Here is a 14,197-nt window from a genome sequence, read left to right as displayed (position 1 = left end):
AGAATTTAGTACATTTGCAAGATGTCCTGTGGTTAGATGTAAGTGGATCACCTGTAATCCACCTGAGTTGCAATAAAAAAAAAAAAAATTATTTATTTCTTTTGAGAGAGAGAGAATTTTTCAAGCAGACTCCAGGAGCCAGATGTGGGGTTTGGATCCCACAACCCATAATCATGACCTGAGCTGAAACCAAGAGTTAGGCATTTAACTGACTGAGCCACTCAGGTGCCCTGAGTTTAATTCTTGTGCTCCTCTGTATATACTTAAAATTTTTTCTTTTTGTATTGTTTTCTCAGCAATTTGACTGTGACATGTCTAGGGTGTGTATGTGTGTGTGTGTGCGCACGCGTGCGTGTGCATGCGTGTGTGTCCTGTAAATTGGATTGAATGCTAGGTATCATGTTTAATAAAGACTGAAGTAAATAATACTTATGCTTAGAAATGAACATGCCTCTTCATCTTCTGGGCCATCAGTGTAGGGGAAGTTGAGCCAGTCTAGTCAATAATTGAGCTGGTTTTGTGTTTTGAATTACCATTGTTACCTTCAGCATTCCACTGGCTTTTAAGTTATTCCACCAGTGGGCCACCATAACCTTGTGTTAGGTGGCGGTTGGCATCCCAGAGGGTTTACTCACTGTTTCTGCTCTGCCCTCAGCTTTCGTCTGTGAATGCCTGTGTGAGAAAGGGGTCTCTCTCCATGTTCTTGCCCCTCCTCCATGGTACACTGCTTATTCTTGGTGCTAGGCTTCTTTGGGGGTCAAGGGGCATTCTTGGTCCTCCTGGTCTAGTTTCACTATCAGGCAGCCATATGCTCCTGTGCATCAGGGATGAGACCTTGCCAGCATTCCTGCCCTGCTCTCCAGAGATCTGCCACGCTCTGCCAGTATCTGTGCTGAGTTTGGGCAGGAGACAGTTTTCTGCTCTCTCCTGGTAGCAGTAGAATTCTGTTTTTATTGGTGCAGGATCCTAAGTCCAAGAGGTTATTCTACCCCTTGGAGCAGCAGATCTTTACCTGGCTATAGAGATCGATGGAGTTCGCTTCTACCCTTTCCCCAGTGGTCCTAGGAAAAAGCGGGCTTGCTGCCCTTCCCTCAGTGGCTCAAGGCTTTTGCTTCAATGTAGGAGGGTAGTCGGGGAAATAGGCAGAGTTTCGATCTGTCCCATATGCCTGTGCCCTACAGAGGGGCTCACTCTCCTGCTCTGCCCCCAGTATTTCTCAGGAGCACCCATGAAGAAGACCTCCAAATGAGTGCCAACTCTGCCTGTATCTGGGGCTCCCAGTTACTGTAAACTGATAAACTAGCCCACACTTGGCCTTTATGAATTCCTTAAAATTTTAGCTGACTTGTCATGTGCCTCCCTGGTGGCCTCTCCCTCCCATGTTCTGTCAAACATGAAACAGTTTCTGTGTCTTGTCTGTCCTTGGAAGGGCTTGTCACTCTTTGGAATTCCATTCCCTTGGTTGCTTTGTGACCACAGTTCTTTGATGAATAGAAAAAAAGTTATGATTTTTTAGACAGTTTTGCTCTTTCTTGTTATGGTAGGAATGACGATATCTCTTGGCTTTCCACGTTCTAAGCTATCCTCTTAACTGTACTTGCTCAAGTGGGTGACACTCAAGTGACCTATAGGTTCCCAAGCCATCAACTGATCTGTGCCCTTGTAGACTCTTTGCCAAAGTTGGACCAGGGTGAGCTCTTGGAATACAATAGAGGGCAGCACGGAAGAGGGAACCCGTGAGGAGAGGAGACTGTGGGTCAAGTAGCTCTCTTATTTGTAGTAAGGGGACTTCCACGTGAGTGGGAAGCAACATTTGGCCATACCTAGCTTTTCTTCAAGTTATTTTATTCTTTTCAGTTCATCTGATTGTACAAAATGACCTTCAAAGTGACCCACTTTGCTCCAGATCCTTTATTTTTTTCCTTTTTGCTCATCTTGGAGAGCACATCAAAGTTTTAACAATGAATGAAAAACTTTGCAAGGTAACTCTGATGTGCCCAGCAGGACTTATTCCTTCAATTCAGAGTTATTGTTACTGAGCTTAAGAATGACCTAGCCTTGCTGTGCTCCTTGAAGAGGCCTCAAGTTGCTTCTGGAGTGTTTTGTTTTCTTTTGTTAAGGATAGAAATTTCTTTAACCCAGTTTATTCCTAGGCCCCCTTCAATCAACATAAAGATCTCAGGTCTTTTTTTAGTGTTATTTATAAATCAAATGATTTGACTCAAAACAAACCAGAAGGACAAAGGGCTACTTTGTTTTCATAGTATATCCGCTTCTTCTGTTGTGCCGTGTCCCAGTCTCCATGCTGGAATCCCTACATTTACCTAAAATTCAGCATTTCAGGGTTGATACGGAGGAGGTGGGGTTTTGAAAGCTAATTTTCCTCCAGACTGAACATTTGTGTTACATTCCTCCTCTTGGTGTTAATAAATGCTGATAGGGTAGCAGAAATGCACCAATGGACCAAGTTTACATTATCTTGTTTTTACCACTCAGAAGCTTTAGATGGTGAGTGCTTAAAATGTAAGAACCAGCTCCGAAACAGCATTTATACTGTTTGAGAAAATATTTTGAGGCACCTTCATGTCAGCAGAAACTTACGTCTTTTCCTCTGGTTTTAGATGATTAGTTCTTATACGTTATATACATTTTGTTTTCTTTAGATAAAAAGACCATATGTGTAGCACTTTTCACTTAAATTTAAACTAACTCACATTAGATAACACAGAAAATAGATTCTGACTCTGCTGCTGAGCAGCTGCTTAGCTCACGCAAGTACAGCTGACCCTTGAACAATGTGGATTTGAACTGTGTGGGTCCACTTACACGTGGAGTTTATTTTTCAATAAACACAGTGAAGTCCTGTAAATGTGTTTTCTGTTCCTGACAATATTCTTAATAACATTTTCTCTAGATTACTTTATTGTAAGAATACAGTATGTAATACACATAACATGCCAAATATGTGTTAACCAACTCTGTGTGATCAGAAGTAGGCCATCAGTGGTTAAGTTTTTTGAGAATCAGAAGTTATACGTGGATTTTCAACTGTGTGGGGGATGGTATTCCTAACCCTCGCATCATTCAAGAGTCAGCTGCTGGCCTGAAAAGTGAAAGCCAAGTAGAAATGAGTAGGTGTGGGATAAAGATTCTGGGAGTCAGGCAAGTTGGGACCCTGAAACTCATGCTATTGAACCTCAGTTGTCCTTCCCTCCCACACAAGGGCTTCTGTCCCTGTCTTCCCTTCCTCTGGGCGATGGGGGACCCTCCTGTAGCTTCCAGCCAGTGATTCTGGTCCATCAAATGGTTAAGGACAAGCTCACACATCTGTTCTCCTGTGTGGTCTCTAAGCAAGCACATGCCTCTGTTGGTGTTTGCCAGTGGCTTCATCTGTTGGGGAGGAAGGAGACCGTGGTGTGCTCCAAAAAGGACAGAATGGGGGGCCACAGACAGAGGGGGAAGAAGAGACAGGAAAGTCTCCAGTATGGGAAGTCCCTGTTGGCATTATACCAGCCTGTGTTTGGGTGACCATCATGTGTGTCTGCAATGGATGCAACTTACCCATCAAAACCTGACTGGCAAAAACAAAAAAACAAAAAAACAAAACCTGACTGGCTTGTGAAAAGCAAGGCAATGTTTTTAAAGCCTCAAGTGTGGTGTTTAAGCCCCTGCCTCTCCCACAGATGAGGGTGTGTGAGCACTTAAGTATGTTATTAATATGATTTGCAATTAATAACAGGCTTTTTCTTCTTAGTAACAAAGAGACCTATGAATCTGAAATGTATCAATTGTAATAAATTAGAAGGTAGTAGATGGGTATTAATCAACATGTTAAGACTGACAGAATAAAAGATTACAGTGTTGAGGAAATGCTATATATATTTTTAATGGATAAGCACCTCCATTTATCTTTGTGACATCTTTTTACTAGTGGCACCTTAGAGATACAATTTATAAAGATTATAAAATTCCCTTACTTAATTAGTATGTTGTCTTTACTACAGGCACATATGTGTTTTTAAAGGTAAAGACAACCTTCATTCTGAAAAATAGGAAATTTATACATTTGTTTCAGGCCCTTATGCATGGCTGATTACAAATTTAATTTCATGCCAACTCACTTAAATAGATAGAACACAATCTATGCTTTAGGGATTTGGAAGAGCTATGATGCAATTCATCTTATGGATACAATTGCCACAGTTTTTATGTCTTTTGCACTTTATTGTTCTGAGGATTCAGTTGCAAAGAAATACTCTGCCTTTTGGCTTTTATGTTTTATCTTGGCATTTAGATCACAAAAACCTCTATAGTTCATTTTGAAACTTTGAGGGAAATGATGCCCATATGATTTAAAGTTTTAGTTTAATTACCTCCTGCAAATTGCTTTTGGAAGTATAGGTAGCCAAAAACTAAGAGTGGTTTTAAATTTCAGATGCAGAGAATAGCATAATCACTTTCTAAAATGTAGAGATTTTTTTCAAAATAGATTCTCTCTCCAGAGCAGGAGAGTTAGAATTGCCTTTTATAATATTCTTCATGTTCTTTTCTTTATTGCCACAAAAGTTATAGAATCTCAACCTCCATGTCTACTCCCTATATATATAATGACTTACTGAAGATTTATCAGAAATGTCATATACTTCCTGAAAGGCAACATCACACTTTCAGTGAAAATTGCTTTGAGGTCATTTGAGCACTTAAAAAAAAGAATAATAAAGGTGTCTGCACAGAGAAGGAACTTAAATACACACAGAGCTGTGGCATCAGCATCTCGAGTTGGGCTTCTGTTACACTGTGTGGGGGAAGTTGAGGGATGTGTCATTGGTGATGTAGACTTCTTTAGAAATAGATGCCATCTGAAGTTTTTCCCTTGATAGTGTTAATAAACTGATAATACTGGAGGTACTTAGGTGACACTGTTCTGAACACTAGCTTGGTGCATGGTGGTAGGCTTTAAAAAATCCAGCTCTAGGACTTTTGAGGCACTCTCAGCTATCCCCCCACCCAGACTCAGTGCAACGGCAGCCGTCAAACCATATCTGACTAAAGTCCTGAGAACCACGACTAATCTGAGGCTCTAAAGAGCCAGGAATTTCTGCTGGAATCTCAGTGTCTATTCATTTAACGCACAGTTTAGTGGTCGGTACTCAGCTGTTTCTGGTCTTTGGGCATATGTTGTTTCCAGAAATAGCCCAGACATCTTAGTGAGTCCAAGTGGTCAGGAAGCGGTTTTCAGATTTCAGGGGCATCCCCATCACTTAGAGTGTTGCCTGTAATGTGAATTCCCGAGCACTGCCCCCTCCAGATCTGATCCCACATGCCTAGGAATCTGCATTTTCATCAGGTAAATCAGGTGGTTTTGAGGCAAGTGGTGTGGTAACAGCCCTTTGAGGAACACTAGTGTGGGAGATGTATTCACACCGAGCCTGCTTCATAGGGATATGACCTGTACGACTGTGTAGGCCCCACACTCAGAAGGGCCCTGCACTTCACTTAATGCTCTTCTGTCACCTTAAAATTCTTAACAATTTTTTTTTTTTTTTGAGAGAAAGAGTGGGGAGGAGCAGAGGGAGAAGGAGAGAGAATCTTAGGCAGCCTCCATACACTCAGTGCAGAGCCCAATGCGGGGCTCACTCTTATGGCCCTTTAGAGCATGACCTGAGCTAAATCCAGAGTTGGACACTTGACTGACTGAGTCACCCTGGTGCCTCTAAAATTCTTAACAATTTTTGAACAAGGAGCCCTGCATTTTCATTTTTACCTGAGCCCTGCAATTTAAGTAGCTGGTTCTCTGTAAAGGATTTTATTGTGTGTTATTGAAATTGTGTTTCTTAAAAAAAAAAAAAAAAGAAAAGAAATTCTGTTTCTTGATACCCATGGATTACACTTATTCAATGATTTTTTTTTTTTTTTTTTTTTTTTTTACCTGTTTATATTAGGCTGCAAACTCCAGGGCCACTTCTAAGCTCTATAAGGGATTGAGTACCATTTGTCATAGAATATTCAACAGGAAATCCTAACAGTATGGTGTTTTTTAAAAGAAATTTAAACTTTAATTCCTAGTCTTGAACATGGAAACCCATGTTTATGTTATTCTTATACTCTTTTTTTTTCCTCCCAGGATGGTACAAAACAGAAGAGAGAACGGAAGAAGACAGTCTCGTTCAGTAGCATGCCGACGGAGAAGAAAATCAGCAGTGCAAGCGATTGCATCAATTCAATGGTTGAGGGTTCAGAACTCAAAAAGGTTCGCTCCAACTCTAGGATTTACCATAGGTATTTTTTATTGGATGCTGACATGCAGAGCCTGAGGTGGGAACCATCTAAGAAGGATTCTGAGAAAGCCAAGATTGATATTAAATCCATTAAGGAAGTGAGAACAGGAAAAAATACAGACATATTCCGCAGCAATGGCATCTCTGACCAGATATCTGAAGATTGTGCGTTTTCGGTCATATACGGAGAGAATTATGAGTCACTTGATTTGGTTGCCAACTCTGCAGATGTTGCGAACATCTGGGTTACAGGACTGCGGTACCTGATTTCTTATGGAAAACATACACTTGATATGTTAGAAAGTAGCCAAGACAACATGAGGACTTCTTGGGTTTCACAAATGTTTAGTGAAATTGATGTAGATAACCTTGGACATATAACGCTGTGTAATGCTGTGCAGTGTATCAGAGACCTCAATCCTGGTTTAAAAACTAGCAAAATCGAGCTTAAGTTCAAAGAATTGCACAAATCCAAGGACAAAGCTGGTACTGAAGTCACAAAGGAAGAATTTGTTGAGGTTTTCCATGAGCTTTGTACCAGACCTGAAATTTATTTCCTTTTAGTTCAGTTTTCAAGCAATAAAGAATTTCTTGATACCAAGGACCTTATGATGTTTCTTGAGGCAGAGCAGGGTGTGGCACATATAAATGAGGAAATAAGCCTTGAAATTATTAACAAATACGAGCCATCCAAAGAAGGTCAGGAAAAGGGCTGGCTTTCCATAGATGGGTTTACTAAGTACCTTATGTCCCCTGACTGTTACATATTTGATCCGGAACATAAGAAGGTCTGTCAAGATATGAAGCAACCTTTGTCTCATTACTTTATAAACTCATCTCATAATACATACTTAATAGAGGATCAGTTCCGAGGCCCCTCGGACATCACAGGATACATCCGAGCTCTTAAAATGGGTTGCCGGAGTGTTGAATTAGATGTATGGGATGGGCCCGATAATGAACCTGTAATTTACACAGGCCACACCATGACCTCTCAGATAGTCTTCCGCAGTGTCATTGATATTATTAACAAGTATGCATTCTTTGCTTCAGAGTATCCTCTTATCTTGTGTTTAGAAAACCACTGTTCTATTAAACAGCAGAAGGTAATGGTTCAACACATGAAGAAAATTTTAGGAGACAAGCTCTATACCACATTGCCCAATGTGGAGGAATCTTATCTACCATCCCCAGATGTCCTGAAGGGGAGGATACTAATTAAAGCAAAGAAGCTGTCCTCAAACTGCTCTGGCGTAGAAGGGGATGTTACTGACGAAGACGAAGGGGCAGAAATGTCTCAGAGGATGGGAAAAGAGAACGTGGAGCAGCCCAACAACGTGCCTGTGAAACGATTTCAGCTGTGTAAAGAGCTGTCTGAGCTGGTGAGCATCTGTAAGTCAGTTCAGTTCAAAGAGTTCCAGGTCTCCTTTCAGGTTCAGAAGTACTGGGAAGTCTGTTCGTTTAACGAAGTGCTCGCCAGCAAATACGCCAATGAAAATCCAGGGGACTTTGTCAATTACAACAAGCGTTTTCTCGCGAGGGTCTTCCCCAGCCCAATGAGAATCGACTCCAGTAACATGAACCCTCAAGATTTTTGGAAGTGTGGTTGTCAGATCGTCGCCATGAACTTTCAGACGCCAGGCCTGATGATGGACCTGAATATCGGCTGGTTCCGGCAGAACGGAAACTGCGGCTACGTCCTTCGGCCAGCCATCATGAGGGAGGAGGTTTCTTTCTTCAGCGCCAATACGAAGGACTCCGTCCCGGGAGTCTCACCTCAGCTTCTTCACATTAAAATCATCAGCGGGCAGAACTTTCCCAAACCCAAAGGATCCGGTGCCAAAGGGGATGTGGTGGATCCTTACGTCTACGTTGAGATTCACGGAATCCCTGCTGACTGTGCGGAACAAAGGACAAAAACCGTGCACCAGAACGGAGATGCTCCCATTTTTGATGAAAGCTTCGAATTTCAAATCAACCTACCTGAACTGGCCATGGTGCGCTTTGTCGTGCTAGATGATGACTACATTGGGGATGAGTTTATCGGCCAGTACACAATTCCCTTTGAATGTTTACAGACGGGCTACCGCCACGTCCCCCTGCAGTCCCTGACCGGAGAGGTCCTCGCGCACGCTTCTCTGTTTGTCCACGTGGCTATCACTAACCGAAGAGGAGGAGGGAAACCTCATAAAAGGGGCCTTTCTGTGAGGAAAGGGAAGAAATCCAGGGAATATGCATCTTTAAGAACACTGTGGATTAAAACCGTGGATGAGGTGTTCAAGAATGCCCAGCCCCCTATCCGGGATGCCACCGATCTGAGAGAGAACATGCAGGTACATTCTTGTGTCTACGTGTTTGCTCAAAGGCTTCTCTTCACAATGCATGTGCACGGCCTATGAATACTCCAGAGGGCTTTGGCTTTTACAGTAGCATATCTGATTTTCAATAATGTGTAAGTTCCAGTTTGTTACTAGAGCATTTATCACTAGTCTCATTTTTTCTTTGTCATTTGATTTTCCAGAATTGCAGTTGGTATTGAACATACCGATAACGTATTAGAGTAGAGCAGTTTTGTTCGGTCTCCCATAACCACATCCTAGTTCTTGTCTGATTCACAGATCCCCATTTTTTTTTTTTTTTCTAAGAGTGTGCATGGGAATCTCTAGTTTTCCCCAATGCTCTTTGGCTGGAGCACACTTTGATAACCTACCAAAATAAAAGACTCACGTTCCAATTCTTTCTTCTGGAGCTGCAGCTCTAGGAAACTAGCAAGCACTTAAAGGAGCTGATGTGTTTGTTTTGAACCGCCTCTTGATTTTAGAGGACAGCTATTCAAGTGTTCAAGTAAAAGACATGTGGTGTCAGTATTTATTAGAAGTCTAAGATAATAATTACCTCTAAACTCTATGATGGCTAAAAACAATCCATTAGGAATTAATGTATGTCATTAAGGATCGTCCATATGTCTAGCAGTATGCTAGGGCCTGCCTCACAGAGAGCTACTGGCCCTGACTCATCCCAGTGTGTGAGAGTGCCTGCCATGTCTGTGGTAGCTGCTTGGCAGGCACTGTAAGATCTATTAAAATATATATATTTGTTTACTAAAATACATATATATTATTAAATTTATTTAGTTGTATTAAATAAAATTTTAAATATGTTAGCTGATTATATATATAAAAATAACTGTTATGAGAAGAATGCCATCAGCGAGTAAAATCTGACTCCTATTCCACAAATTTCAACCCTGTACAGATTTTTACAGATACTCCATTCATTAAAAGACCTTATCACAGTGGAGAAATTTTATTCTCCTCTTTCTCTTCAAGTAAAAGCATAACAGAAATCTGAGGGGTTTTTCCCTGTTTCTGAGGGTGAGAACGGTTTGGTAAACCCTCAGCTCCGAGCAAGGCAGGCCGCCGTGTGCCCCCGGGCTGCTGTTGTGCGTGTGTCACAGCGTTCCCGTGAGGATGCTCCGGAGCAGCGTGTCTCCAGCGCTGTGTGCCAGTGCTGAGCCCGACAGAGCAGTCGGGGGGCTGGGTTGAACAAGCCCCTGTCACGCGCAGGCAGTCGGGGCCGCGAGGGTGCAGCCGTGAACAGCGTGCCTTTAGTTGGGAGTGGGTGGTGGGAGGAGAAACAGACTGTGAGCAGGTGAATGAGCAGATAGGACAGTTGCAGACACAAGCAAGGGCTGTGAAGAAAATAAAACAGGGAGGTGTGATGGAGTGATGGGGAGACCCCTCTGTGGATATCACGGTCATGGTTTGTTGTCACGAGCAGTTGACATCCAAGCGATCTTGAGTTTGATGTCCATGTTTAAAGAGATAGTAATAAAAAGAATCTGTTTAAATATAAAACCAAAGTGCTGCTCATTTCTAAGACTGGAGTGTCTGCAGGCAGAAAGCACAAGACTTGGAAGTGCACCTGGGATAACTCACATTTTGGTTAGAATTTACCAGTTGTTACAGCACAGTGATTAAAAGCATAGCCCTCAGCATCCACAGATTTGAGGTAAAATCTCGACTCCTTCACTCACCAGCTGCGTGACCTTAGAGAAATAACAGAGAGATTAGAGCCGAGACTCCATTTCCTCACCCACAGCGGAGCTGGTTGAGGGGCTTTAGTGAGGTGATGTGCACTAGGTATGCCTTTTGCACTTGGGAGGTGCTTCAAGAATGCAACCCAGGGCATTTGACAGTGTCAAGGGGTTTTCTTTATCAGATATTTTAATGGCATAGCTCTGGTGATTAGAAAAGGGTGGGGGGAGGAACGTTGCAGTCAGTGGACATGCCAATAGGGGAAGGTCTTGTGCTGGGCAGTTCTCTCAGGTAAACTGGGGTGTCCTCAAAATTCCTTTAGTTTTTCTGGTGGTTTACTGGCAGTCTTTGGCATTCCTTGGCTGGTAGATGTCTGCCTTCGCAAGACTTCCAAAGCTAAGAAAGAGAGCAGTCTCTCTTTCATGCCCTCAGAGGAACAAACCATGTCAAAACCTTGATCTCAGACTTCTAGTCTCCATAACTGAGACAATACATTTGTTGTTTAAGCCCCCCCCCCCAAAAAAAAGATCCTTTAGATTTGGAACCAGTATAAACAGGTGAGAGATTTATTTGCAACCCGATTCGATTTTTTTCCTTTACTTTTTTGCATGCAGAAGCCATTCTTTTCGTTTGCTCCTGATTGCACATCAGCCTTAGCACCACTGTGAACTTTGATCTGAAAAGAGGCTTTACCCTTCAGATGAATTTTACTTACTTGCATTTTCTATACTTTTGATAAACTGGTATTGAAAACGTCTGTAACTGTATTTACTTTGGAAAATAGCCATTACTTAATTCTGTTGTGACAGTGCTAATAACGGTTGTATCCGGCGGTTCAAGTATAATCAAGCATATCAAGTAGAATATCCATAAGAAATTAAAACCTCTGGTTAATTACAAAGTGCCCCCTTTCTTTCCACTAACAGAATGCAGTGGTGTCATTCAAGGAACTGTGTGGCCTCTCCTCTGTGGCCAATCTCATGCAGTGCATGTTGGCGGTGTCTCCCCGCTTTCTGGGACCTGATAACACGCCCCTGGTGGTCCTGAATCTGAGTGAGCAATATCCCACGATGGAGTTGCAGGGAATTGTGCCTGAGGTTCTAAAGAAGATTGTAACAACTTACGACATGGTGAGTTGTTCTTTGTACTTTTATGGAGCCTGGGTGAGGAAGATATCTTAAGATAATACACCAGACATACTTAGGCGCTCTTGCTAGGGTGTGCTCTCCTACTTCATGCTTCATTTACCTATGTTGGAACAATTATTCCTCTGACCTTGCTGTATTCGAAAGAGCTTCGGTATTTTATTGTTGTTGTTTTAGAAAGCAGGATTCAGAGACACTTGCCTCGGTTGGATTAAATAGCAGTTAGCTTTCCAAGAATATTATCTGAACTGATTTCTAAAGCATATGCTATCTTCTACATGTATATGGCAAAGAATTTTTTTTTATCTTTCTCTTCAACCAACCATAGATTTGCTCATTTTTATTTTGTATGCATTTTTCAGACTACTAAAAGTGAGAAATTTAATTTTTTCTAAAATAAATTTTAAACACCATTAAAGGCAATTGCTTCCATCACATGATTATAATGTGTGATGCTTTCCTTCCTTGCAGCAGCTGCTCTGAGATACCTATAATTTGTAATCAACTTAACGTTTAATGAGCTATCCTCGGGATACCGAGAATATTACATTTTTGTGCTTACATGTATCTTGCATTTTCATTAATGATATCTTGCTCTTATTGTAACTTTTTGACTTATCATAGCTTTAAGGGAGAATTAGTGGGTAAGCAGCACTGTTCAGAGCCCACAATGTAGTTGAGGCTGTCAGCACCCATGAGTGCTGGCAGTTGCTCTCCAGCCTGTGAGGTTTGGGGTGGGGGGGTGGTCATTCCTCTCCCAGATGGGCCAGACTGTACCACCACCAAACACTGGGCTGCGCCTGATGTAGCGTCTGTGGTTACAGACAGAATGGGATCGGCATCATAAGCCTTGACAAATATTTTTTACTCTTCTATAAGTTGATCTGAAAGCTTTAATTCAGAGGTTTTATACAATTCAAAGGAACGAAAAAACAGATTAGGCCAGCATTTCCCACAGCGTTCAGAGGAACCTTGGTTTCTTAGGATATGAGTAAATGTCACATGGGAGAAAGGGCTCTCTGGTAAAATAATTTAGGGGAATACTGTTTGAACGGAATTAATCATATGTCTTTACTGCAGGACATCTTAAGGCCTTTTCTTTGCCGACACACTGAGGTCCTAAGAGGATGACAGAGTATGCCCTGTTTCACAAATTGACTTGACCAGAGGGTACTGTTTCCAAAAAGGAAAGTTCTAAATAAATGCCTTTTGTTCTTTTTTAATTTTTTTTTAATTTTTACTATTACTAATTTATTATAAAAGGATGTTGTAAAGGATACAAATGAACAGCCAGATGAGAGGTACATAGGATGATGTCTGGAAGGATTCCAAGCACAGGATCTTCTGACCCTGTGGACTTGGGGTGTGCCACCTTCCTGGTACATGTTCATCAGTGCAAACGTTCTCCAAACCCCATTGATTAGATTTTTAACATTAAAAAATTTTTATTTAAATTCAATTAATTAATATATAATGTATTATTAGTTTCGGAGGTAGAGTTCAGTGATTCATCAGTCTTCTATAACACCAGTGCTTATCACATCACATGCCCTTCTTAATGCCCGTCACCTGGTTACCCCCCCTTCCCCCACCTCCGTCCCCTTCAACAACCTTCTGTGTTTCCTATGATTAGGAGTCTCTCATGGTTTGTTTCCCTCTCTGGTTTTGTCTTATTTTATATTTTTTTACCTTCACCTGTGATCCTCTGTTTTGTTTCTTAAATTCCACATATGAGTGAGATCATATGATAATTGTCTTTCTCTGATTGACTTCTTCACTTAGCTTAATATCCTCTAGTGCCATCCACGTCATTGCAAATGCAAAATTTCTTTTTTTTTTTTTTTTTTTTTTTGGTGGCTGAGTAGTATTCAGTTGTATACATATAGCACATCTTCTTTATCCATTCCTCTGTCGATGGACTTGATCTTCATCACTTCTTGATCTTATTCACTCAAGTCTTCAGGCTTGTCGGTTCATTACCTGCCTTTTTCCTTGATTCCTGTGCAGTACCACACATTTTAGCAGGTACATATCAGTCCTACTATTTCTAGCTTAAAATTCATGGCATGGTGAGCGATATAAAGGCCCAGACGGTGGGCACTGCAGGCAAACCTCAGAGGGTGGCAGTCAACCTGAAGGAAGAAGACAGGCTAGGGGCAAATGCATCTAAATACTGGGGACAGCACTGTGCTGGGTGCTGCAGGGGCTGCAAGAATGAGCATGAATGACCCCTTTCTTCAAGGAGTCATCCAGTCGACTAGAAGGTAGTGGAAGCCGCTGGGGAACAAAACACAGGAAGCTTACGCTCTGCTCCTTTGCAGTGAGAAGTGGAAAGATGGGAAAAGAGGTAAAATGGAAAAGTTTGAAGAGCTCTTTCACGCCTGAGGCTGAGGCCACCTGGTTAGTTCCCACCTTCTCATAAAACAGAAGAGGTAGCTGATGTGTATAAATGCTTCTTAAGCTTAAGCCACAAATAAAATCATTAGACATTTTGTAGACCTGTTTTGTTCACCAGAATCTAACATGACTTAGACCCTTGGTGTTTCTCTGGTTTCCATGCCAGTCCCACAGTGACATTTCTTCATGGTAACCTTTTTAACAGAAATTTCCTGAAAGTGGGGGAGCAGCACCCCACGTGGGTGATAATAGGGTGGACTAGACAGGGGTCAGGCCCCAGGACCTAGTCCAAGGGCTGGGTGCTGACCTCGAGCAGGAAGTTCTCAGGGTTCGTGGTAAA

General features: G+C 41.9%; 1 protein-coding gene across 2 annotated transcripts in view; it reads left to right on the top strand.

The window, feature by feature from the left end:
- Nucleotides 1-14,197, top strand: part of PLCL2 (phospholipase C like 2) — a 185,868-nt gene that overhangs the window by 108,772 nt on the left and 62,899 nt on the right. For both annotated transcript variants that reach the window (XM_025448823.3, XM_025448824.3), the window contains exons 2-3: nucleotides 6,125-8,611; nucleotides 11,242-11,445. In XM_025448823.3, coding sequence (XP_025304608.1) covers nucleotides 6,125-8,611; nucleotides 11,242-11,445 — 2,691 coding nt within the window. The remainder of the gene's footprint in view (nucleotides 1-6,124; nucleotides 8,612-11,241; nucleotides 11,446-14,197) is intronic.

The sequence above is a fragment of the Canis lupus genome, chromosome 23 (assembly GCF_003254725.2).
Source record: "Canis lupus dingo isolate Sandy chromosome 23, ASM325472v2, whole genome shotgun sequence".
Taxonomy (NCBI): domain Eukaryota; kingdom Metazoa; phylum Chordata; class Mammalia; order Carnivora; family Canidae; genus Canis; species Canis lupus.
Note: the sequence above shows the minus strand (reverse complement) of the source record. Positions and strands in the feature narration are given on the sequence as shown.